General features: G+C 47.7%; 1 protein-coding gene across 1 annotated transcript in view; it reads right to left on the reverse strand.

Moving 5' to 3' along the window:
* Positions 1–26,565, reverse strand: part of CPD (carboxypeptidase D) — a 151,469-nt gene extending 124,904 nt beyond the window's left edge. Inside the window, exons 1-2 of the mRNA XM_075335230.1 lie at positions 25,883–26,565; positions 15,230–15,477 (exon numbers count right to left, since the gene is read on the reverse strand). Coding sequence (XP_075191345.1) covers positions 15,230–15,477; positions 25,883–26,526 — 892 coding nt within the window. The 5' untranslated portion in view covers positions 26,527–26,565. The remainder of the gene's footprint in view (positions 1–15,229; positions 15,478–25,882) is intronic.
* Between the last annotated feature and the right edge of the window lie 1,305 nt (positions 26,566–27,870).

Consider the following 27,870-nt stretch of genomic DNA (forward strand, 5'->3'; position numbering starts at 1 on the left):
ACATTTCCGCTAAAATCTATCAGTCACAATCCGCTGCTCTTGTAAACAGCGGAATCCGTTTAGCGGATTCCGCTGCTCCCATAGACTTGTATGAGCAGCGGATTGTGACTGATGATGCTGCGTTGCACCCTCCGCCCGACTGATCAGTCGTGGAACGACTGACCGCCGGGCGGGAGGAACGCAGCATGTAACGTTTTTTGAGCAGCGAGATCCGTCGGATTTCGCTGCGCATGCTCTCTGGCTCCCTGCACACGTCACCAGCTTTGCTTGGTTACCCGATATTTACCCTGGTTACGGTGCAAGGAGCCAGCGCTAAGCGGTGTAGGCCCGTAATCAAGGTAAATATCGGGTAACCAAGGTAAACATCGGGTGCTTTGCTGTTACCCGATATTTAGGCTGGTTACGTGTGCAGGGAGGCCGACACTTCCCGCTCGGCCCCGCCCCCTCCCGCACTCCGCACATGTACACACACACACACACACACCTGTCCCCAGCCATGCAGACAAGCACTGACACCCTCGTCTGGCCCCGCCCCCTGCTCGGCTCCGCCCCCTCCCGCACTTTGCATGTGCACACACACACACACATATACATACATACATGCACATACACACACTCACTCACTCACACATACACTCACCTGTCCCCAGCCATGCAGACCGCAGCACTTCTACTGACATCCTCAGCGTCTGGCCCCGCCCCCCGCTCGGCTCCGCCCCCTCCCGCACTTTGCATGTGCACACACATACATACATACATACATACATACATACATGCACATACATACATACATACATACATACATACATGCACATACACACACACACTCACTCACAGATACACTCACCTGTCCCCAGCCATGCAGACCGCAGCACTTCCACTGACATCCTCAGCGCCTGGCCCCGCCCCCCGCTCGGCTCTGCCCCCGAACTCCGCCCCCCGCACACAACGGAATCCGACAAAGAATTCTGTTCTTTGTCATCCGTTGTACAGCGTTGAACAGCGCATCAGTCACATGCGTCAAGCGACGCATGTGACTGATACAAATCAACGGAAATGTGAACTTAGCCTTACTCATCATGTGCACAAATGATAACGGATAGCCTTGTGCTTGCTAGAAAATGGGGAGCCCTTGCAAAGCCAGTTTTACTTAGGTTTAATGGTCACTTTTCATGAGAAGTCAGCAGCTATAAGACCTGTCAGATTAGGCCCCATTCACACATCAGTTTTTTGCCATCAGTCACAATCCGTCAAATTTTGAAAAAAACTGATCCAGTGACTGATGCTGCTGGATCTGTTTTTTTTTTCTCTCATTGACTTGTATTAGCGACGGATGGCCTCACGTTTCATCTGTCGTTTGATGGATCCGTCGAAAAATGTTTGTCCGTCAGATGGAGACAACAGCCAAAGTAACGTTTTTTGTCTACATCGAAAAAATGGACGGCGACGGATCCGTCGCCGTCTGTCGTTTGATAGAATGGAAGCCTATGGGCACAGGATCCGTCAAATTACGGAATCCAGCGACGGATTCCATTTTTTTTTTTTTTTTTTTTTTAACTGAGCATGCTCCAATTTACTATTTAACCCCCAGCTAGTCCGATCCGTCGAAAAACGGATCCGTCGCATCAGTTTAGCCACAATCTCCGGATCAGTTGAGAAAACGGATTGTGACTGATGGCAAAACACTGATAGTGTGAAAGGGGCCTTGGTTCTATGAAAAAGAGTTGCACACCAGTCACAATGTATAGGGGAATAATGAAAAGCAGAACTATGGGAATACTAGACGGAAAAATACAATGGACTATCTGAATAAAGTGAAAAACATGAAAATGTAATGTGCATAACTGCTATGAATTATAGGATTGAGAGATGTTTAGCCATTTTATTGATCAATGCAAAGGAGCCCCAAAACCAAACGCCAAGGTAATCTCTATTTTTGGGGAATGCAACCTCACCTGCAGATAAAAAACTTGCTCTGTATGGGAAGCAAAGGACCAAGCTATATATGTGAAAAAAAGACACATGACTATGGGTGGGGCATTTCACATATATAGCTTGGTCCTTTGCTTCCCATACAGAGCAAGTTTTTTAACTGCAGGTGAGGTTACACATAGGTTAGGGACCCCAAAAATAGAGATTACCTTGGCGTTCGGTTTTGGGGCTCCTTTGCATTGATCAATTTGATCAATACAATGGCTAAATATCTCTCAGTCCTATTATTCATAGCAGTTATGCAGATACCATTTTCATGTTTTTCACTTTTTTCAGATAGTTCATTGTATTTTTCAGTCTAGTATTCCCATAGCAGTGCTGCTTTTCATTATTCCCCTATACATTGTGACTGGTGTGCAACTCTATCCTATTATTTAGTTGTATATTTTTGAGTCTTGCACCCTGTTCACACCATTGGTGTTCCAGACGTACATTCTTTAATTGGTTCTATGAAAAGCAGGTTTTGCCCCATCTCTGCCAACACAAGAACATAATTCTCTAGTAGCCCACCGGGTCTTTAATGAATAAAGAACATGCTGCCAATGTATAGTACATCTCTGATCACTAAAGTCCCCGAGAGATTTGGAGGTCTGCGTCGGTCTAGCTTTGCCATGTTTAATTAGAATAATTCATTCATACGCCAGGCTGTCAATATCTGCTGGTGGGTATAAATAAAGATCAGCAGGTTTTATTGTTCCCCCTGGAGATAGCTGTCTGCAGGACACACTGTGCCGCTTATCACTGAGAAAAATAAACCTACGGTACATGCTAGGCCGACAGGACGGACGTGTAATTGTCACAGCATCCCCCATATAGCTACGGGCAAGAGAAGGAATCACGGGGGTCCCATGCTTATTGCTGGGTTAAAATAAACCACTTCCGAAAGCAAGAGACCCCCCCACTGAGGTGCAGTATTCTGCAGAGGACTATATCCTGCAGTGTACAAGGAAACAAGCATAACTCAAGCAGCGGCTGCAAAAAGGCTGCTCATACATGTGTGACTACATAGCTGCAGACCGCTCCTGCAGTTTATACTAGATATTTCTGCATAAGTAACAGATATGGAGAATTAAAAGGTAATATTCAATTCATTAATGCGCTCCGCTCGGAGTGCTGAGGTCCTGGACATGAGACTCCAGCGATTGTCTCGGGGGAGATTGTGTCCACTCCTGGCAGAAGTCTGGATTCTCGCTCAGTTGGTCATATCCATTTCACCGTGAAGAGACGCTTGATCTCTATTTCACACATCAAACAGAGAGAAGCTTTTGTTGCGGTGGCCATTGTACGGCTGAATGATTCCCAATCTGCTCCCTGCTCTTTATATCTTCTATCATTGTGACTTGTATAGGATTTCAGACAAAGATACTAAAATATCTAGAAAGACAGAAACTGCAATTTCTATACCTTTAAGGCCCAGTCACACACAACGACTTACCAGCGATCCCGAAAACGATGCAACCTGATAGGGATCGCAGGTAAGTCGCTGGGAGGTCGCTGGTGAGATGTCACACAGGCAGATCTTACCAGCGATGCAGGAACAATACAGGTGGCAGTAGCGACCTGTATAACGATCTCAGCAGTCACTGTGACCCTGTCACACAGTGTCAAACACAGCATGTGTCCTGCCCAGCAGGACATCGCCTTTGAAGAAAATGGCCTGGACCATTCTGCAACGACTAGCGATCTCACAGCAGGGGCCTGATCGCTGGTAGATGTCACACATAACAAGATCGCTAACGGGATCGCTACTGCGTCACAGAAACCGTGACTCAGTAGCGATCTCGCTAGCGATCTCTTTATGTGTGACGGTACCTTTACAGTGGAACCTTGGATTACGAACATAATTGGTTCCGGGAGTGAGCTCTTAAACCAAGTTACTCTTATATCAAAGCGAATTTTCCCATAGGAAATAATTGATATGCAGACAACTCGTTCCACAACCCAAAAATATTCACAGTATTTATACAAACTTATTACAGTAATACAAAATAATGTACTGTATTCATATACAATTATTACAGTACACTAATACAAAATACTGTAGAGTAAAAAAGAAAACAAATTAAACTGCACTTTAGCTTCCAATAGAATTGTTGGTGTGCGAGAGATAGAGTATAGCACATTGCTTATACTGTAACTGAAAGAGTACAATACTGTATCCAAAAAATGCAAATTGATAGATATGCTATATAGTATATACTGTACTGTGAAATAGTATACTGTATACAGTACATATGGACAGAAAATTACCTCCAGAGCAGGTCAGAGCGTGATGAAAGGATGGAACCGGAAGTGTGCACGGTGAGTATTTGCTCTTATTGTAAAGCATTGCTCTTAAACCAAGTTACAAACTTGTAAAAATATTTGCTTGTCTTGCAAAACGCTCTCAAACTAAGTTACTCTTAATCCAAGGTTCCACTGTACTTGGAAAGGAAACAAAAAAAAAAAAATCAAAAATCATAGGTGCACATTTAGGGCTTTTTCACACTGTGCGTTTCTTTTCCTTGCAGATCTGAGCCAGCGCAGCATGTTCTCTAGTCTGCAGCGTGTCAATTCTTTCAGCGCTTTTCCAGGATTTTTTTTTTGTTTTTCTTTTTTCACCCAATCATATGAATGGGGACAAAATGCATAAAAAAAAAAAAATAAATAATATGCATAAAAACCACAAGCAAAACACGCCAAAAAAGTAGGTGTATTTTACGCAGCATTTGTAGCTGCCAACACTCTGGTCTTTGCCCACATACCTTTAGGGTGTGTTCCCGAGGGGTAGTAAGGTATTGTGCAATTTAAAAAATAAACTTGTTTTACAGCAAAATCAGCAATAGTTTTGCAATTTGGCTTTAGACAATTTTTACAGGTGAAAGTTTTATATAGGTGTTAAGAAAAAAAAAAACAAAAAAAAAAACAAACCACAAAACGCATGGTGCACCCTTACCATAATAATATTTCAGCACTCACAATACAGATGATAAAACACAGTTCACATTGATTGCACAACATAGTTGGCATGTGTGCCAGGAAAGTTTCTTACATACGAGGTAATCAGGTCAATATACCCAGGATACACATTGACATGTTTCACTGTCTAGGAAATAATGGTGTTCGGCACGCTCACATGCAGAGGGGCACAGAGTACACTACACTATGTGATGGACCCCTCGGTATCCTCCCCAGCGCTCTGATATGTGTCAGGAACAGATTGTGACTCTAGACAACGTTGTGACCATAGTGCACCCTTCATCTGACTTTGATACATGAGGTCTGGTTACTGCAGACAGGAGGGATGCTGGCAATGCCGCAACGTTCACAACTTCCCTCTGAGCTCGAGCAATTCTACACAAGATGACGGACGGCCAAGAATAGTCTCCACCACACTACAACGGAGCAACGCGAAACTAAGCCTGCATCGCACAGAAAAACATCCACATGGAGCTGTGAAAGAGGACGGCGATGGAAGGAAGATAAGAGACGCCGGACCGGAGTCCAATGACGCCCATCGGACCCGACTGCCCCTGGGTGAGTATAATAAAAGGAATTTTTTTACATTATACAGAGCGGCCTGGGCTCTTATATACAGTGTTCTAGAATGCAGCATATAAGAGCTCACTGGTGGTGGCCGCAGCTTATAGGGGCCAAATCTAGTGACAGGTTCCCTTTAATCTGACAGCAGCATGAAGTAGAGGCAGTCGGGCAGTTTCTTCATTGTTTTGGGGGGTTTTCCATTATGGGAAGGGTTTAGCATTCCAGATTATTTAACCAGATTCATCATTTGGGACGTTATGAAAAGTTGCAATATATTTGCAGAAATGTGCTGTAATCCCCCCCACCTCCGAATAATTGAACGTAGTTCTTGGGCAATTTTTGTGAAATGACCGACTTTTTTGCACTAAAAAGTTGCAACAGCGATTAAAGGGAACCTGTCAGCAGAAATTTCCCCTAAAACCTCACAGATTCCCCCTCTGCAGCTCCTGGGCTGCATTCTAGAAAGGTCCCTGTTATTATTGTGCCCCCTTTCTGACCAAAAAAAAGAGTTTATAAAGAGGTACCTTTTTGGCTTCGGATTCTATAAATCAGACACGGGGGCGGGCAGCCTGATGGCCGTTATTCTGCCCCCTGGTCCTGTATGCCGCCCCCATCGCTGATTTCCATACTTTTGGACGCCGCCCACTGCTCCAGCCATCCCCGCGCATGCCCAGTGCCAGTCTCACGGGACTGAGCACTGTGACTGCTGGTGACGTGTGCGCAGGCAAGTGATTATGGGCGGGACTGTGACTGTTATCAGCAAGTACCCGCCCATAATCTCGTGAGCGCGCAAACCTCTCCAGCGTCACACTGTGCTCAGTGTAGATGCTAGACTGTATGGGCTGCTTCCAGGGATGACGTCCCTTTGTTACATGATAGTATTTTGAACACGCCCCTATCACGTGACAAAGGGACGTCATCCCTGGAAGCAGCCCATACAGTCTAGCATCTACACTGAGCACAGTGTGACGCTGGAGAGGTTTGCGCGCTCACGAGATTATGGGCGGGTACTTGCTGATAACAGTCACAGTCCCGCCCATAATCACTTGCCTGCGCACACGTCACCAGCAGTCACAGTGCTCAGTCCCGTGAGACTGGCACTGGGCATGCGCGGGGATGGCTGGAGCAGTGGGCAGCGTCCAAAAGTATGGAAATCAGCGATGGGGGCGGCATACAGGACCAGGGGGCAGAATAACAGCCATCAGGCTGCCCGCCCCCGTGTCTGATTTATAGAATCCGAAGCCAAAAAGGTACCTCTTTATAAACTCTTTTTTTTGGTCAGAAAGGGGGCACAATAATAACAGGGACCTTTCTAGAATGCAGCCCACGAGCTGCAGAGGGGGAATCTGTTAGGTTTTAGGGGAAATTTCTGCTGACAGGTTCCCTTTAAAGACAAGAATGTAAATGATTTTTTACAAAATTTGAAGAATTAGTCGTCCCCCCCAAACAAAAGATACCAAGAGACAGTGATTTTGGGAGAAAAAAAACATGTAAATGGTGAATTGGCGCAAAGTCCCCAAGACCAGCGGATGTGTCACTTACTGGGATGCTTGCTGTGGTTTAGATAAAATCACTTAGCGGGAGATTATCACTATAAGAGTAGAAAACCTGCTGCTGTATTCATGAGCTCTGTATAACCCCCAACATTGATCGGCAGCTTTCTCCCTATGCACAGTGTACACAGAAAGCTGCCAGTCAGTGGTGTGTGTGTGTGTGTGTGTGTGTGTGTGTGTGTGTGTGTGTGTGTGTGTGTGTGTGTGTGTGTGTGTGTGTTATACAGAACTTAGCATTCAGAGAACTGCTAGATCCGCAGCAGATAAAAATGGATTTGTGTCACAACTAAGGAAGCAACCTCACGTGACAAATTGTTGGAATCGGAGTCTAAATCCTCGTGCTTTCAGATGTGGAAGCAAACACCTGGCAACAGATTCTCTTTAAAGGGAACCTGTCAGGTGCATTATGCACCCAGCAACACGAGCAGTTCTGGGTGTATATTGCTAATCCCTGCATCTAGTAACATAGATAAAGGGATCATTAGAAAAAGTATTTCTAAAGATATTTTATCGTATGCCAATGAGGCCAGGGACTAGTTGCAAGGGTGTTCCTTCCCTTGGCTAGTCAGCCCCCTTAGCATAAAAGCAGGCCCATAGGGACGGGCTAACATGCTAATGAGCGTGCACCGTCAAAGGCATTGTCGTGCTCACCTCCATTGCCACCGCTGGTTTTTGGCTCAGTGCGCATGATCATAACGTCCCCAAACTTCCGGTTATGTGCACGACACCAGTTTGAAGCCAGAATGCATACACACGGCTTCATAGTACGCATGACTGGAAGTCCAGGACATCTGACCAGGTGCACTGACTCGAAAACCAGCGGTAGCAGAGGTGAGAGCGACCATGCCTCTGACGCTACACACTCATAAGCATGTTAGCACGCCTCTGTGGGCCTGCTTTCTTGCTAAGGGGGCAGACGAGGCAAGGGAAGTAACGCTCTTGCAACTAGTCCCTGGCCTCATTAGCATACAATAAAAGATCTTTAGAAATACTTTTTCTAACGATCTTTATCTATACTGCTATATGCAGGGACAGTTCAGCAGGGATTAGCAATATGCACCCACTGCTCGTGGTTCTCTTTAAGGATAGTTTTCAATAAGATTTGTAAATATGGTGAACAAGGATAGAAAGTCAGTTTCCGAAATGAAAAATGCTCTTAAAAGGGAATCGGTCACCAGGTTTTTGCCACAGCATAATGTAGGGGCACAGATCCCGATTCCAGCGATGTGTCACTACCTGGGCTGCAGTTTTGATAAAATCACTGTTTAATCATCAGTAGATCATTAGAGAACTACTTGGTGTGCTGCATGTAGTCTAACATAGTCATGAGCTCTGTATACCTGCTAGATCTGCAGCAAAGAAAACATGGATTTAATAAAAATCATAGCAAACAGCTCAGTAAGTGATATTGCTGGAATCAGGGTCTCTCTCTACATTATGCTGCTCTCAGATGGGGGGGGGGGGGGGGGGAGCAAAAACCTGGTGACAGATTCCCTTTAAATACCCCAAGAATGGGCCCTGGAGAAAGAAGAGTAGCTACGCTGAGCGGCCAGGAATGAGAAGAAGAGCCTCTTGGTTAAGCCGTGAGCTCAGGAGTAAGGGGCAAGTTGTTGGAGATTGATTGTTCGGCTAAAAGCTATCAGCAGATGCTATCTGGGGTGTTTGGACATGAAGTCTTTCTAAGGCTACTTTCACACATCCGGTTTGAGCCGTGCGGCTCAATCCGGCTGTGAAACCTATGAAACGGATGCGGCGAAAACACCGCATCCTTTGCATAAGTTTTTACATGCGGCCGATTCGTTTTTTTCCGGTTACGGCACGCTACTGAGCATGCGCAGTGGAAGAAACCGCATGCGGCGGCCGGATGCGGTTTTTTCCGCATCGCGCCGCATCCGGCGTCCATAGGCATGCATTGAAAAATGCGCCGCAGCGGCCGGATGCGGCGTGATGCGTTTTTTTGCCGGAGCAAAAACGTTGCAGGCAACGTTCCATCCGGCTGCGGCATCGGCTAAATCTGCCGCATGCGGCAAAAACCGGACCGAACGCAGGCCCATGCAGCACAATACAGCACTAATGTAAGTCTATGCAAAAAAATCCGCAACCGGTGGCAAAAAAAACGGTTGCGGTTTTTCTGCAGAGCACCGTATTGTGCCGCAGAGCAAAAACCGGATGTGTGAAAGTAGCCTTACTCACATATCCCTAATAACAGATCAGCAGATCCAGGAAATTCTCTCACCAGCAAACATCTGATACACAAACTCACTTTTAATTAAATTTATGGCTCAGCTTTCAGTGCCAGTCACAAATAATAAAGTATACGGTTTCTCTGAGGCAGGGATTCAGGCTTTATGAATAGGACATTGTGTTTTACCTACTAATGTAGAAAAGACATTTTGCTTCACGTTACAAGCATCACAAGATCACATTAAATGCTGAGGGGGGAATGCCAAGAGTCACAACCCCCAGCTAAAAGAGGAACGTGCCATTAGCAATAAAATATCTACCGTATTTTTCGGACTATAAGACGCACCGGACTATAAGACGCATCCTTGTTTTAGAGGAGGAAAAAAATAGAAAAAATTAAAGTAAAAGAATGTGGTCATGACACTTATTTTACTGCTGACAGTGTTACTGAGGTAATAATATCCCCAAATTCTGTCCTCATATCCTCCATTCTGGGTACCTTCCAGGTATATATGGCCCCCATCGTGGAATATGTATGTTCCCCATCATTACGTGTGTGATCCTCCAATCTGGATTGTGTGTGTATGTGTGTATATGTGTATGTGTGTATGTGTGTGTATATATATATATATATATATATATATATATATATATATATATATATATATATATATATATATATATATATATATATATATATATATATATATATATATATATATATATATATATATATATATATATATATATATATGTGTGTGTGTCTGTGTGTATATAGTTATATAGTGTGTGTGCGTGTGTGTAAATATATATATCCAGGTGTACAGTAATGACTTTATACTATATTATTTATTGCCTTACTTTTACTGTTGTGCTGCTCACCATGCTTCAGTTTGGTCCTGGCATTACAAACAAAGTCTCCCATATCTCAAGGACCTGCAGTGATGTAATGAAGAGGCGGGCACTGTGCTGTTCTGTGCTGCTCTGGCCACCCCTCTGCATTACATCACTGTAGGTCCTTGTCAGCTACGGGAGATTGTTTCTAGTGTAAAGGCAGCAGGAGCAAAGTGAAAGTAATTTGAGCCCTCAGCACAGAGACTGCGGCTGTGCTGTGAAGGTGGGCCGTGCTCTGGCCCGGACACTGCAGTGATCTGCACTTCCCCCCGGGCCATACATGACTGCAGCGGCACCCTGCTCCTGCCTCCTACACAGCAGACACAGTCTCCCCAGCCGCTGCAGGAAGCCGGGGGCTGGAGAACCCACGTGTGACCGCTGTTTACATTAAACAAGTATTCATTAGCTGCTACTCACACCCGCTGACTGCAGAGAGAGGTGGGCGGGGAGCAGCTAATGAATATTCACTGACTTTAAGCAGCGGGCACACGTGGTTTCTCCAGCAGACGGCATCCTGCAGCAGCGACCCTCCCTGCCTCCTGTGATCCCACTGCATAGCGCTGACTCCCCACAGCTCCCTACCCCGCAGCTTCAGACCATAAGACGCACCCCACACTTTCCTCCCAAGTTTGGAGGAAAAAAAGTGCATCTTATGGTCCGAAAAATATATATTAGTACAGACCAAAAGTTTGGACACACCTTCTCATCTCTAGAACAACTGTTAAGAGGAGATTTTGTGTAGCAGGCCTCCATGGTAAAATAGCTGCTAGGAAACCACAGCTAAGGACAGGCAACAAGCAGAAGAGACTTGTTTGGGCTAAAGAACACAAGGAATGGACATTAGACCAGTGGAAATCTGTGCTTTGGTCTGATGAGTCCAAATTTGAGATCTTTGGATCCAACCACCGTGTCTTTGTAGAAAAGATGAACGGATGGACTCTACATGGCTGGTTCCCACCGTGAAGCATGGAGGAGGAGGTGTGATGGTGTGGGGGTGCTTTGCTGGTGACACTGTTGGGGATTTATTCAAAATTGAAGGCATACTGAACCAGCATGGCTACCACAGCATCTTGCAGTGGCATGCTATTCCATCCGGTTTGCGTTTAGTTGGACCATCATTTATTTTTCAACAGGACAATGACCCCAAACACACCTCCAGGCTGTGTAAGGGCTATTTGACTAAGAAGGAGAGTGATGGGGTGCTACACCAGATGACCTGGCCTCCACAGTCACCAGACCTCAACCCAATCGAGATGGTGTGGGGTGAGCTGGACCGCAGAGTGAAGGCAAAAAGGGCCAACAAGTGCTAAGCATCTCTGGGAACTCCTTCAAGACTGGTGGAAGACCATTTCCGGTGATTGCCTCTTGAAGCTCATCAAGAGAATGCCAAGAGTGTGCAAAGCAGTAATCAAAGCAAAAGGCGGCTACTTTGAAGAACCTAGAACATAAGACATATTTATAGTTGTTTCACACTCTTAAGTATTTCATTCCACATGTTTTCATTCATCGTTTTGATGCCTTCAATGAGAATCTACAATTTTCAGAGTCCTGAAAATAAAGAAAAATCTTTGAACGAGAAGGTGTCCAAACTTTTGGTCTGTACTAATCTCTATATCTCTCTCTCTCTAATATATATCTATTTATATATATACACATACATACATATATAAAAAAAAACCACCGGATAACCTCTCCTTATAATAAATGGGCTGTCCGCTCACGCTATATGAGCACAATTTAAAGATCCAGGAGGCTGTAGCCTTGAGTGATTACAGACTTTCACCACAAGACCGAACAACAAAATATTAAACAAAAATCTCTAAATATACATACTCATGTTGTCCTCCTGACTAATTCTTAGAAGTCTTAGGAAATTTTGGTAAAGGCAGTATGCCAAACTATGTACTAACTAGACAGAGGGCCTGCTAGAACCCATGCCGCCATACTGATACGTAGGGTACATCCTGTCAATCCAAGAATTGCGCAGAGGAGCCAGAGGGAAACAACCAGCGGACACTTGTTATCTGACCAATGCTTTTTATAATTGCAGCCCTGATTCATCAGCACTGACATTTTGTATATTAGACTTGATGACGAGTGGGAAGGAGTAAGATGAGCCAAAATCATTAAGAGGCGTGCACCTAACTCATTTCGGTGCATCTTTCCGATGCTGCGCACCGCTGAAATAAATGCACTTCAGGCAGAAATGGGAAGAAGACCCAGAGGTAATTTATTTCCAATTTGCAAATTATGAGAAATTTGCTGGTTGTCTTCGACCACACTCCTGCGATAAGCTCCACTGTTCAAGACGTTGCCGGGAGCAGAGGAAAAGAAAAAAATGACACTCACAAGAATATTTGTGAACGCTGCATGATACATCGGGGCCCAGGTTATGTCTGAAATGCTGTTGTGGTCATAGGGTAGCCTGACTAATATTTATGTCCGTAGTTAGGGCATTAGTGGTAATGATGGTCATCATTTTTATACTGATGACCATTCTTTAGATTGTAGGAGTCCGACACCCGGCTTATAGATTCATGAGTGACTTCTCCCACTCCAGGAGACAACTCCAAGAGCGGGGCCAGCTTTTCAGCAAGTAAAGATAAGTTATTGTATGAAGTAGCCATTTTCTTACATGGTCTACTCTTCACCTCCGTCTCTGCTGGTCATTAGTGAATTGTAACATATTACCGTATTTTTCAGACCATAAGACGCACTTTTTCCCCCCCAAATGTTGGGGGAAAGTGGGGGGTGCGTCTTATGGTCTGAATGTGGCTACGGGGAATGAGGGTGCTGCGGTACAGCGGGTCATCGGGGGCACGAGCAGGCTGTAGCAGTCTGCCGTGACCACGTGGACCCGCTCATTTAATATGCACGCCCATCCCCCGCCCATCATCCCTCAGCGCTGAAGCAGGCACTGACAGGTGTGCGGGATGATGGGAGGGGGATAAACAGCCGGCCCGCATGATCACCCCTGGCAACTACAGCCTGGAGTGATCATGTGCGGCTGTATTCACTGCCCCCCGCACATCATCATCAGCGCGGGGAGCAGTGAATCAGTGTACAGTACTCACCGTTCCCCTGCAGCATCGCTCGTTCTCCCGTCTGTGTCAGCGGCAGCGCCGCTGAGTGGAGCCATCCCCGTTACCTTGCTGTATCGCGATCATATCCTGTGTCTGTGCCGTCGGCTGGGTGGAGACTAGCGGCGCGCACAGCAATGACGTCATCGCTGTGCGCACGTGTCCACACGCAGCCGCCTGCGCAGACACAGGAGATTATCGCGATGCAGCAGGGTAACGGGGACGGCTCCTCTCAGCGGCGCTGCCGCTGACACAGACGGGAGGACAAGCGATGCTGCAGGAGAACGGGGACGGCACCACTCAGCGGCGCTGCCGCTGACACAGACCGGAGGACGAGCGATGCTGCAGGGAGTGAGGTGAGCTGAGGTGAGTATGAAAGTTAATTTTTTTTTTATGTGTCACAGGATGCGCCCATACACCAGGATGGGGCTATAATATGAGCAGGATGGGGTCATATCAGCAGGATGGGGTCATCTGAGCAGGATGGGGTCATATCAGCAGGATGGGGTCATATCAGCAGGATGGGGTCATATCAGCAGGATGGGGTCATATCAGCAGGATGGGGTCATATCAGCAGGATGGGGTCATATCAGCAGGATGGGGTCATATCAGCAGGATGAGGGCATATGCCATGATGGGTTATATAGCAGGATGCGGCCATATGCCAGTATATAGCAGGATGCGGCCATATGGCAGGATGACGGTATATAGCAGGATGAGGGACATATACTGTATATACAAGGCAGGAGGATCATTACCAGGATGTAGTAGAGAATTTGGGGACATTACCCCCATAACAGTGTAGGCAGCAGATCCTAGCCCCATAACAGTGTGTCATGACCACATTTTTTGCTTAAAATGTTATTTTCCTATTTTCCTCCTCTAAAACCAGGGTGCGTCTTATAGTCCGGTGCGTCTTATAGTCCGAAAAATACGGTAATTCCTTAGAATGACAATCTGTCAAGTAATGACTAATGATCACTGGTGCTTTCTTTCTTACACTCACTATCATTTATCTGAGCTCAGCCCTGTCATTAATAGTAAGGACACTGCTGTAAGGGACTCCTAAGCGGAATTCAGTGTTACATTTTTCCTCCATTACGCCTCCTGGAAATGCATGGATAAAATGAAATGACAACTAGATGTTATTTTTGCTTTTGTCAATATGTCTGAACTCTACAGCCTTACAATGTGTAACCAGTACCAATTGTGTTAGCTAATGTAAGTGGCTGGAATAGGCATAGATTGGATTTTTTATGGTTTTCTGGTTTTGGAAAAATGCAGTTTGATTTAAAAAACCCTCCCCTGGTCCAGAGATGAATTCTCTACTGCTGTTCTCACTTCGAAAGAGCTGATGCCTGCACTCAGCTCAGCGGTTGGCTGCAGCGCCGTTGACATGATGTCAGCACTGCAGACAAACAGAGACAGAAGCAAAGATGGAGACTTGGCACTGGCCGGGAGTGAGTAAGGGCAAGGGTTTGTTTTTAGTTTTCCTTTTATATTAATCTGTATGGGGGAAGGGGGGGGGAATTTTCTACAACCAGAGAACCCCTTTAAGGAACATTACAGAAAGTCTTTAGGTTGAGGTCTTGTAGTACAGATGGAGAACCCCATGATTGACATTACAGGATACTACAGGGCAAGTGTGTGACAGGTTGCAGGGAGCAGACACGGTGACGTCACTGTCAAACATTGCACATACATCGATATGATAGTGGTCAATATGAGCGGATCACTTCTGCAGGAAATCCTGGTTGACAGTGATGACTCACACAATATTCACCGTCATCTCAAAGTGCAAACATGCAAACTACGTAAGCAGTGTCTCCGATAAGCAGCGACATACAGTGCCCAAAGAATCCACTACAGCCAAAGACACGTCATGAGAGTGAAAAACCATTCCACGTTGAGCCTGAATACTGGGTGCGGCTGTGCCCACTACATCAGCTCCAAGGGGCAGTGCCCTGTCCTTGGTACATTACTAAACAAAATCTGGTAACTTACCTTGGACATCGTACCAATGGGCTCCATTTGTAATCCCATCTGGGAAATACTCCCCTTCTTCCCCCTTGCACATCGGGTGTCCCGTCTTCATTATTGGGTGGTTGGACGCGTAGGCCTTGGCCAGGTACTGGAACACTTTGTCATCTGAAGATTTACTATAAAATCCGGTCTCCACGTGACTACTGGAGTCGTCATACGGGTAACTGGCCACCACAGAGCCGCCATGGAGGTTACCAGAAAGTACAAACCTGAAGAGGAAAAAAGGTCATTAGTATCTTAGAGGCATGTCATATCTACGCCAAGAGACATTCTCTGACCCCGGCCACACATCACAAAATATACAGCTCAGACAGAAAACATGGCTCATCAGGGCAATAACTCGAAACGTGGAAGAAACTAGAAATATGAAAGGAACAAAATAGAAAGCCTAATAATTAAGATGTTGGCAAATCCTATGTGCCCACAGAGGATTAAACCTGCAGATTTATCTGCGGAAAATCCGTGGATTTTCTGGATTTTCCAGATAAATCTGCAGGTTTCAGCATGTACAGACACTCCCCATGTTATCCTAGGGGACATGGGGAGTGCGGTGTCCATGCTGCGGATATGTGCGGCTGTGGAACATGCTGCGGATGTCCCGCAGCCGCATGTAACTGCATGTCAATTCTTTCTGCGGAAATACCTGCGGAAATCCTGGCTCTCCACTAAGGAGATAGACACCGGGACTTCTGCAGGTAAGTCGCATGAATGTCAGGTTTACCGCACATATTTTGCTGTACTACCGCAGATTCCGGCGGGAAACCTGCGGACATACCTGCGGATATATCCGCAGGTACAAACTCCCATGGGCACATACAGTGCTGGCCAAAAGTATTGGCACCCCTGCAATTCTGTCAGATAATACTCAGTTTCTTCCTGAAAAGGATTGCAATCACAAATTCTTTGGTATTATCTACATTTATTTTGCTTGCAATGAAAAAACACAAAAGAGAATGAAACAAAAATCAAATTATTGATCATTTCACACAAAACTCCAAAAATGGGCCAGACAAAAGTATTGGCACCCTTAGCCTAATACTTGGTTGTACAACCTTTAGCCAAAATAACTGCGAACAACCGCTTCCAGTAACCAATGAGTTTCTTACAATGCTCTCCTGGAATTTTAGACCATTCTTCTTTGGCAAACTGCTCCAGGTCCCTGAGATTTGAAGGAGCCTTCTCCAAACTGTCATTTTGAGATCTCTCCACAGGTGTTCTATGGGATTCAGGTCTGGACTCATTGCTGGCCACTTTAGTAGTCTCCAGTGCTTTCTATCAAACCATTTTCTAGTGCTTTTTGAAGTGTGTTTTGGGTCATTGTCCTGCTGGAAGACCCATGACCTCTGAGGGAGACCCAGCTTTCTCACACTGGGCCCTACATTATGCTGCAAAATTTGTTGATAGTCTTCAGACTTCATAATGCCATGCACACGGTCAAGCAGTCCAGTGCCAGAGGCAGCAAAGCAACCCCAAAACATCAGGGAACCTCCGCCATGTTTGACTGTAGGGACCATGTTCTTTTCTTTGAATGCCTCTATTTTTCCTGTAAACTCTATGTTGATGGCTTTTCCCAAAAAGCTCTACTTTTGTCTCATCTGACCAGAGAACATTTTTCCAAAACGTTTTAGGCTTTCTCAGGTAAGTTTTGGCAAACTCCAGCCTGGCTTTTTTATGTCTTGGGGTAAGAAGTGGGGTCTTTCTGGGTATCCTACCATACAGTCCCTTTTCATTCAGATGCCGACGGATAGTACGGGTTGACACTGTTGTACCCTCGGACTGCAGGGCAGCTTGGACTTGTTTGGATATTAGTCGAGGTTCTTTATCCACCATCCGCACAACTTGCGTTGAAATCTCTCGTCAATTTTTCTTTTCCTTCTATATCTAGGGAGGTTAGCCACAGTGCCATTGGCTTTAAACTTCTTGATGACACTGCGCACCGTAGACACAAGAACTTTCAGGTCTTTGGAGATGGACTTGTAGCCTTGCGATTGCTCATGCTTCCTCACAATTTGGATTCTCAAGTCCTCAGACAGTTCTTTGGTCTTCTTCCTTTTCTCCATGCTCAATGTGGTACACACAAGGACACAGGACAGAGGTTGAGTCAACTTCAATCCATGTCAACAGGCTGCAAGTGTGATTTAGTTATTGCCAACACCTGTTAGGTGCCACAGGTAAGTTACAGGTGCTGTTAATTACACAAATTAGAGAAGCATCACATGATTTTTCAAACAGTGCCAATATTTTTGTCCACCCCCTTTTTATGTTTGGTGTGGAATTATATCCAATTTGGCTTTATGACAATTTTTTTTTTTCATTGAAGACAAATTAAATGAAGATAATAATACCAAAGAATTTGTGATTGCAATCATTTTCAAGAAGACACTGAGTATTATCTGACAGAATTGCAGGGGTGCCAGTACTTTTGGCCTGCACTGTAGCCTTAAGGCGCTTGTTCAGTCAGCACGTACTAATATATCTATATATATCTATCTATCTATCTATATATCTCGACTTCGCCAAATACATGAACTTTTGCCCAAACTTTCAATGGGAAGTGAAGAAAGCCGCCACCTTACTCCTCTAGTGGCCACTTATCCCCACTGAAAACAACACAGTTGGGCTTTTAAATTAAAGCTGTCGGCGAAGAGTCGGGAGACCCCCCCATGTAAAACAGATGCTGAGACAGGCCCCGCAAAAGCTGCGACTTCTGCCGACACTGATGTGTGTGGGCATCTAGGGTGTTGGGGTAGATGACGTGCGGCCTTTGATGATCCGTCAGCTCCGTAAGGACTAAACAGATCTTCACCTCACATACCCTACAAGCCCATTATAGGGATACAGTGAACCCTGTCACCCGGCTACATTTCCTGTAAAGTTTCTGCAATAAGTTTGTGGCTTCCCGTATAATTTACCAAACAGCACATTGTGGCGTCATTATACTTCCTGCTCACCCACAATATCAATCAGATTTCAGAAGATTAAAATCCAAAAATTGTCAAATTGAATCAATGGCAAAAGTGCTCGCTGCCCTAGATATCGCCCTCCAGTCTGCATGTCAGAGGCTTTAGCCTACGACTGTCCATGGAAACGTCCTGTAGTTCATCCATAATGGGACGCACATGCTCAGTAGATACCCCCTATACAAGAATAATATCCATGGGCTGCAATCTCACCCAGGCCCAGGAGCCCGGGGGGCCCAAAATCTCACTTTGTCCTATAAGAAAAAACTATTCCTATTAGAGACCTGGGATAGTCGGGGGCCCTGTTGGAGATTTTGCATTGGGGCCCACAAGCTTCACGTTACGTGACTGCAGCTATCCCCTACTTAGCAATGAGACAGTATGTACAGTATTACACCATGTACCCCGCACAAGGGGGGATATCGGCACTGTGTTCCCCCTCCTCTGAGAGGGACAGCTATCCCACTCTCCAACTGCGCCAATGGTAAACGCATGCTGCAAGTGGAATCCAATTTGTTTTCACTCGCACCCATACAAGTCTATGGGTGCGGGAGAAACATTGCATTGCACTGGTATTACACCGGTATAATGCGAGTGCAGTGCGAGAATCGCATTAGCTGATAATGGAGGAGATAGGGAGATTAATCCCCCCTCCCCTCCGCGGCTGTGCAGGGATCGCAGGATCGCATCACAGTGGCTTGACCGTTGCATGACACTCTGCTTACACGCCAGCAGAGCAGGAGCCAAGTGTCATGCGATCCACTCGTCCCTGTGGCCCCAGCCTTAATGCGATTGTCACCTCTCACTGCTGATTTCCAACTCAGCCACGGACGTCATCTGGATGGTAATAACGACCTCTGGCCTGCTCGGCCTGTACCAAGATGGAGACTGCTGAACCCAAAAGGTTCCTTTTAACAAAAAACCTGATTTAAAAGGTCATTTTCTGATGACACAGATTCCTTTTAACTGGGCCATCATGAGAGAGAAAATTACACTTTTTCACCAGGTCAAACTGGTTTCACAGCTTTTTCATAAAATGGAAAAGAATATGTGCCAAGAGCAAAAGTAATATCAGATAACTGCAGGAAACAAATGACAACGTAGCAACCCACTTTATGCACCGTCAGACATGAGAGGTTACAGGACATTCAGATCCTCTGTGCAGGGAACTCATATGAGCTCATGGGGTTAATAGGCGGTCTCTTTGCCGACATTGCAGATAAGGAAAGTATAAGGCTATGTGCGCACGTTGCGTACAAGCCCTGCAGAAATTTCTGCAGCGATCTGAAGAGCACATGTGCGCTTTAGATCGCTGCAGAAATGTCCGTAGTGAGCGCCGATTCCATGCGCTCTGCCTGCAGCTCCTGCCATAGACAGAGCAGGAGCTGCCGGCAAAGCGCAGGAAAGAAGTGACATGTCACTTCTTTTTGCGCAGCGCTTCGGCAGTAGCCGAAGCGCTGCGCTCTTAGACGCCACGTGCGCACGGCCCCTGCACAATCTCCATAGACTGTGCAGGGGCCGCAGGACGCATGCAGTTACGCTGCGCTACAAAGCGCAGCGTAACTGCATGTTTTTACGCAACGTGCGCACATAGACTAAGAATTAACAGACTTTAAAATGCATTAACCTTACACAATATGTATATGCTTCGGACCGGTCACCATTTTTATTTCTTTTAATTTCGCCTCTCTGTTGCAAAGATATTAGCAATCAAACTTTTTGGTCCTTAATGAAACTTAACTCAATAAGTCCAAGTGGGTGTTATTAACGTTTTCACTGGGGGTGTGTACTTCTTCCCCTGTATGACGCTGACCAATCATAAGCAGGCGGTATCACTCAGGAGAAAGAAGAACACGCCCCCACCATTACTTACTACAGGTTTTTTCTATTGAGCTACACAATGTCAGATAGCCTGTTCTCACTACAGAGCGAGTACAAGTTTCTGGGAGTACAGCAGACCCGAGTCTCATTGGTGACATCTTTGAGCTTTCATTCCTAGAGAAGACAGTTTGGGAGGAGGAGTAGTACAGCTGAGCTAGCAGCACTAAACGCTGCTTTACACTTTACGATATCACATACGATATCGTACACGATCGTAACCGCCCCATCGTATGTGCGGCACGTTCAATTTGTTGACCGTGTCGCACAAACGATTATTTCCAGTCACACGTACTTACCCTTCCATACGACCTCACTGTGGGCGGCGAACATCCACTTCCTGGAGTGGGAGGGACGTTCAGCGTCACAGCGACGTCACACGGCAGCCGGCCAATAGGAGCGGAAGGGCGGAGATTAGCGGGACATAAACATCCCGCCCACCTGCTTCCTTCCGCATTGCCGGCGGGAGCAGCGGGATGCAGGTAAGATCTGTTCATCGTTCCCGGGGTGTCACACACTGCGATGTGCGCTACCTCGGGAACATTGAACAATCAGACGTTCCATTTTTAGGTTTTGAACGACGTGCATGCGATGAACGGTTTTACGTTCAATCGCATGTAGCTGTCACATGCTACAACAACACTAACGATGCTTACGACGTGACCCCGCCGACACATCGTTAGATTTGTTGTAGCGTGTAAAGCCCGCTTAAGGCTATGTGCGCACTTTGCGTCGAGGTAGTTGCAGTTCAAATAGCATCCTCTGGCAGAAAGGACAATGCTTTTGGCTTTAAAAATGCATGTAAAACAAAACGCAAAGAAAGTAGCCTATGCGCACCTTGCAGTTTTCATTGAGTTTTTATAAACGCTTCAGTTTTGTATTAAATTGAATGGATGGGAAAAGGACTTTTCCTATATGAAGCATTATGTCCCCTGAGGAGTCACGAAGGACTAAACGCGTTGGGACGCAGATAGGGTCATTATAGAGGTCCAGCTTGATACATTTAGCTGTGGACCGTCCTTGTCAGGACGGGAGATTGGGGTGGCAGGCATTTTTTATTTTTGTTCTCCAGGAGCTAATAGGGACAGGTAGAACTGGATCAGTATTCTGGACCCAGAACTCCGATGAAGACCCTGCACACCCTGACATAGAAGGACGCGGTGAGACCATTCCTTGTCCTAATGCTAGGATATGTTTTTCTTCTATGCCTGACCACTGTCAGCATCCCATGGAGTAAACATATGTATTTGGGTTTAATTTGTTTGTTTTGCTAAGTTTTTCTAATAGGACCACTGTCCGCTGCTCTGTAGCAAAACCACTGTGTTTTGTTCTGTCTATTGTGTTTTTTTCTTGTGTTTTTCTGTATGACATTTGGTGGCCATCATAGTGACCTTCTTTAGTTTATATTTGATATGTTCGGTAGTTGATTCAGAACTGGACCCAACTAAACAGATTGTTTGCTTTGGTGGCTTAGTGAATAGATTATTAATATAAATGTTAAAGAAAAAACAAAGGATGAAATTTTATGATGCTCTATAAATAATTTTGATCTATTATGGTATGCTGTTACAACAACTCTACTCCCAGCTGTAGTTTTATCAAAATGTTGCATCTTTTCTGCCATTTTGAAAAAGATGCGACTTTTTGCTTAAAAAGTCTCAAAAATTGTTAAGACCTTTTTTGACTTTGAGTCAAATTCCTAAACCACGTGCACCACTTTGATAAATTTAGTGCAATAAATATCAGCAAGACAAAAAAATGGACTAAAAGAAAAAAAAATATATAAAAGATGAATCAGACCCCATATTCCCAGCATGAGAATGTGACCTGTGCAGACTTAGCAGTGCTCAGTCATCCCATTCTTGCTACGTGCCCATTATTTACTGATTTATACCACAACTTTCTCTAAAATTAAAGTGGCTAAAATATAGATTCAGCCTTCAATACCCCAAAATCTGACAACAGGGTGTCCTACAAGTATGAGAGGGTGAGGGGCTGTCACCCAGAGGGATACAAGACTGGTTGTCAGTTACCAGCCTTACCTACTAGCATGTACAGTATGAGGCTATGTGCGCACGTTGCGTTCTGTCCCTGCAGAAATTTCTGCAGCGATTTGAACAGAACACGTGCGCTTCAAATCGCTACAGAAAGAGTTCGTAATGAAAAGCCGATTTCATGCACTCTGGATACAGCCCCTCCCATAGACGGAGCAGGGGCTGCAGGAAAAGCGCACGAAAGAAGCGACATGTCACTTCTTAGAACGCAGTGATTCGGGCAGCAGCCGAAGCGCTGCGCTCTAAGACGCCACGTGCGCACGTCTCATGCATAATCTTCATAGATTGTGCAGGGGACGCAGGACGCATGCAGTTAAGCTGCAGTGCAGATCGCAGCGTAACTCCATGCAAAAATGCAACGTGTGCACATAGCCTGAGACCGCTGAGAGCAGTGACTGTCTGCAGAGGTTACTAAGATGTACAGGACGTCATCGCTGCAGTAACCTGAACAGAGTCCCGGATACGTCCTATAAAATCTTGCGTTTAGAGAAGGTTTCTCCAACATTTCACCTTGGAGAAGCTCCAGCATTAGAAGAACTGGTTCACATAAAGCCAATGTGAGGTTGTGGGAGACTATAATTATCAGGAGACGCTGCCGCCCACAAGCTGCAGTCAACATGTGGACGACTCGTGATCTCTACAACAAAAAGCTCAGAACTTGCAGAAAGAGTTTAATCTCGGATGAACCTTTTTTCAACAGTATTAACTATACATTTCTTCAATCCCGAACTCTTCTAAGGCGATGTTCACATTCACTGTTTTTGGTGCATTTTTTTATGAAAATTAAAAGCTGCTCTCACACAGCGGCAGCATTAGCTTTGCGTCATGGGCTGAACAGCGGATACAGATGCTGGTTGAATCTAAAAGCAAAGAGATGCCAAGCGCGCTCCGCACCTATGAGATCAGCCACCTTTGATAAGACTGCAAAGGTGACCGGTAACCTAGGCAACCACGAGTAAACAACAGAATTAAAAATCCTTCCCCTCTTGAAACCTGAACAGATTTTTAATATGAAGTAATTTGCCATGTGATTTGCTTTTACAATAATTTTACCTATTTCACAGGATGAGACAATTATTTTATTAAATGTGGTATTTATTGTAAATGTATTTGTCATTTTTGATATTGTGATTTTTCATATCGCAAATTACAGTGGTTCTCCACTACTTGGACAGCCCTTTTCATTCCCCATGTTCACCCCTATAAAAATAATTTAAAAAAAAAAGCCTATACACCCTTCAGGTGCTGGCACAGTTTCAGTGATGTCGGAACATGCGTTCCCGGGGCCCACATGATATTGTTATGACACTCAAGCCCTGCGGTCAATCAGCACCGGCTTCCTTCTCCACTGCCACTCATTACCTATTACTTAACAGTCCGAAAACGGGGAGAAGGAAGCCGACGCTGATTGGACGCGGCGCTCACGTGTCATAACAAGATCATGTGGGCCCCGGGAACACAAGGTCTGACATCACTGAATCCGTGCCATCACCAGAGGGGAGTATAGGCATTTTTATGTGGGCGAACAAACGGAATATGAAGGAGTTTTCCAAGAAGTGGAAATTTCCTTTAAAACAAATCTTGCCAATTTCCCTCTGGTCACTAGGCCGAATATAAGATTCCTGCTGGGCTCAAGAACAACATCAGCAATAGATGACTCGGACCCCCAGAATTAGTGCTAAATCAGCCCCGTGAACCGTTATTTTTTACGACTGATGAGGCCCAAGAGCTCCGACCCACACTAGAAATATGCCATTACTTTATGAGTTAGGAGTACCCCTTTAATTACATCCAATTAAATTGTTCTCTTGTGCAGATATTCAAGATGGGGACATTCCTAAGGGGCAGTGGCGAGCCACAAATGATCAGCGGTCGCATGTTTGTGGGGCTCACGAGCTGAGGACGGCCATTGCCGAGGACACTTGTGTGTCAAGTATGCAGCTTGTGAGCTGAGGAGGGCCGCCTGTCTGCTACGGGGCTCGCGAGCTGAGGAGGGCCGCCTGTCTGCTACGGGGCTCGCGAGCGGAGGAGGGCCGCCTGTCTGCTACGGGGCTCGCGAGCGGAGGAGGGCCGCCTGCCTGCTACGGGGCTCGCGGGCTGAGGAGGGCCGCCTGCCTGCTACGGGGCTCGCGGGCTGAGGACGGCCGCCTGCCTGCTACGGGGCTCGCGGGCTGAGGAGGGCCGCCTGCCTGCTACGGGGCTCGCGGGCTGAGGACGGCCGCCTGCCTGCTACGGGGCTCGCGGGCTGAGGACGGCCGCCTGCCTGCTACGGGGCTCGCGGGCTGAGGACGGCCGCCTGCCTGCTACGGGGCTCGCGGGCTGAGGACGGCCGCCTGCCTGCTACGGGGCTCGCGGGCTGAGGACGGCCGCCTGCCTGCTACGGGGCTCGCGGGCTGAGGACGGCCGCCTGCCTGCTACGGGGCTCGCGGGCTGAGGACACTAGCCTGTCTGCTACGGGGCTCGCGGGCTGAGGACGGTCGGTGCAGAGGACACTAGCCTGTCTGCTACGGGGCTCGCGGGCCGAGGACGGTCGGTGCAGAGGACACTAGCCTGTCTGCTACGGGGCTCGCGGGCCGAGGACGGTCGGTGCAGAGGACACTAGCCTGTCTGCTACGGGGCTCGCGGGCCGAGGACGGTCGGTGCAGAGGACACTAGCCTGTCTGCTACAAGGCTCGCGGGCCGACGGCGGTCGGTGCAGAGGACGGCCGCCTGCCTGCTACGGGGCTCGCGGGCAGAGGACGGCCGCCTGCCTGCTACGGGGCTCGCGAGCCGAGGACGGCCGCCTGCCTGCTACGGGGCTCGCGAGCCGAGGACGGCCGCCTGCCTGCTACGGGGCTCGCGAGCCGAGGACGGCCGCCTGCCTGCTACGGGGCTCGCGAGCCGAGGACGGCCGCCTGCCTGCTACGGGGCTCGCGAGCCGAGGACGGCCGCCTGCCTGCTACGGGGCTCGCGAGCCGAGGACGGCCGCCTGCCTGCTACGGGGCTCGCGAGCCGAGGACGGCCGCCTGCCTGCTACGGGGCTCGCGAGCCGAGGACGGCCGCCTGCCTGCTACGGGGCTCGCGAGCCGAGGACGGCCGCCTGCCTGCTACGGGGCTCGCGAGCCGAGGACGGCCGCCTGCCTGCTATGGGGCTCGCAAGTTGAGGACGGCCGCCTGTCTACTATGGGGCTCGCAAGCTGAGGACGGCCGCCTGTCTGCTATGGGGCTCGCAAGCCGAGGACGGTCGGTCCAGAGGACACTAGCCTGTCTGCTATGGGGCTCGCGGGCTGAGGACTTAGCTGGATCTGGAAGATGTTGCATTTATTCAGTAAAAATACATAGCTCTAAAAATTCACCAAATATTAATTATGGGAAGTTACCCTGAGACATCGGACCACACCAATACCTGCTGACGTTGGATCCAGCACTGATCCCAGCGGCTTAACCCCTAGGTGCGGTGGTAAAGACTGATTATGGGATCTAAGCGGTTAGATGTCACCTCTAATGACAACACAACTGCAGGAGCACAGAGGGTGGTATATTGGCAGCTCCTGCAGGATCTGCTGGCAGGACCGACCTCTATACTAGCCCAGTGGGCATCCTACCAGCACACTATGCCCCACTGCTGGACACAGACATGAGAGCCCCTGTGCAGTGTATGGGCCCTTTTCAGTCCAGTAACTCCTGATAATGCCCGGCTCCCTCTTGCACCGATATGTCCGCCCCTGCTCGGCCCCGCTCACCGGTTCTCCTGGATCCACCTCATCATGGCCACCACCTCGGGCAGCTGCTGCGGGTCGGGCGGCGCCTGCTGCTCGGAGAACTGGTCCGGGAAGTTGCGGTTGAGGTCCAGCAGCCGGCCATTGTCCCGGCCGCCCTTCTCCCCCGAGCAGTCCCCCTCCTGCGCCATCTCGAAGCCGTCCGGGTTGAGGCTGGGCACGATGTAGATGTCGGTGGTGTTGACGAGCTGTGTGATCCGCTGGTCGCGGCCGTAGTTTTCCAGGAGGAGTTGCAGGAGGTACACGAGCACCTGGCGGGACACCGTCTCATCCCCGTGCATGTTCCCCACATACTTGAACTGCGGCCGGTCCGGTGGAGCCGCCTCGGGGTCGGCCGTCACCCTCATCACCCACAGCTCCCGGCCCTGCACGGACATGCCGAGGCTGGAGAGCCGGCACAGCTCCGGGTACTCCTGTGCCAGGGAGTGCAGCCGCTCGCTCAGCTCCTTGTGGTGGTAGTAGTGGTTGTACATCTCCGGCCTTTCCTCCATCTCCTTCTTAATGTGTGCGGGGAGCACCGCTGACAACACGAGAAGCAGGAGACCGAGCGGGAGCCATCGCCCGGGAGCCGCCATCCTGCCCCAGACAGCCAGCGCAGCTGCCATCATTCCGTCACCCCCACCTCCCGACTTCCTGCCTGCACCTAGCAACCAACCCACTAGCTTAGAGACCCTCTTTTCCGGTTCTCATGCCCCACTTCCGGCGGGTCTGACATTATGGCTTAGCATTTCTTTAGATTTTTGCCCCACTTCCGGCTCCTCATTTGATTGACAGATAGTAAAGGACCTCCCTTTTTATGACGTATGATAACAACACATAGCCACGTTAGGTGGTAAGACACGCCCATGAAATGACAATGCCCAATAGCAGCTAGGGGGCGGGACTTGTCAGAAAGTTGTCCTATTCCGCTGCCTAAAGGAATCAGATGGTGACTGCAGCAGCGGAGAGTAATGTGCGCTGAGCCCTGAGGGCTCCGGTCACGTGATCCCCTGCATCAGTCCTGCACACTGAGGCTATGGGCCCCTTCAGTACTAAGGGGTCCTTTTGGCATCAACTAATAATGCAGGACTTTTTTTGCTGGTTTCAGGAGGCCATATGGAAATTAAGGGCAGCTAGGTCAGCAAATTGCACCGCTCCATGTGTCCATCCACATTTCCAAGAGGTGCTGCAGCTGCCGTAACATTCCATGTATTATTCTAGACAGAACACAATCCTGCGTGCTGCCAGTGGGAACTAGAGTCCAATGGGCCCTGCAAAATTTGGGACTGCCCCTGCATGTCAGATGTATGGGTCCTGTATCGTTCTAAATCCTATAGAAACATGTTGCCCTTCCTCCCATTATGCAGCAAGCTCCCCCATCCTGGGCCCTTTTCAAGTATATATGTGTGTCCCCCATGCAGGGGCCCTTTATGGTATATATGACACGCCCTGCTCCAGAGTCGGGGGTACTCTGAATCGGGCCGGACTAGTCCAGGGATGTCAGCGGTGGCAGAGTCCGGCTCCGTGACCCTGGCGGTATCTTTTAAATAATAAAGGGGATGAAGATGGAGTTGTATTTTTGGAGATTTTTAAAATTCGAGACACCACCTGTGGTTTTGTGGCTATGTGAGCCGCCGCTGCGCGTTCCCCGGGGTGGGTAAAGATGGCACAGCTGAGGTTAATCTTGCTCCCCACAGGTGGAGCGGGACCCCGGGGCGGCCGTTGGAAATATGAAAAGTCTATGCGGACAGGTTGTGACGCAGGATGAATGGAGATGACACCAGGGCTTTGCAATAACAGTCTTTTACTCACTGTACCGGTTCTCAGTTAACAGCCAGATTACTCCACCATGGTATGTTGGGATCCCCAGTGATGGGCATCCGCCGATCCCGAGTAAGTCTGAGGCCAGTTCCGGTACACCCTTTGTTTGCCTTTCCTAGTCGTCTCATCTGGGCTGACTCTCTCCCGCCGGT

The sequence above is a fragment of the Anomaloglossus baeobatrachus genome, chromosome 2, assembly GCF_048569485.1.
Source record: "Anomaloglossus baeobatrachus isolate aAnoBae1 chromosome 2, aAnoBae1.hap1, whole genome shotgun sequence".
NCBI lineage: Eukaryota > Metazoa > Chordata > Amphibia > Anura > Aromobatidae > Anomaloglossus > Anomaloglossus baeobatrachus.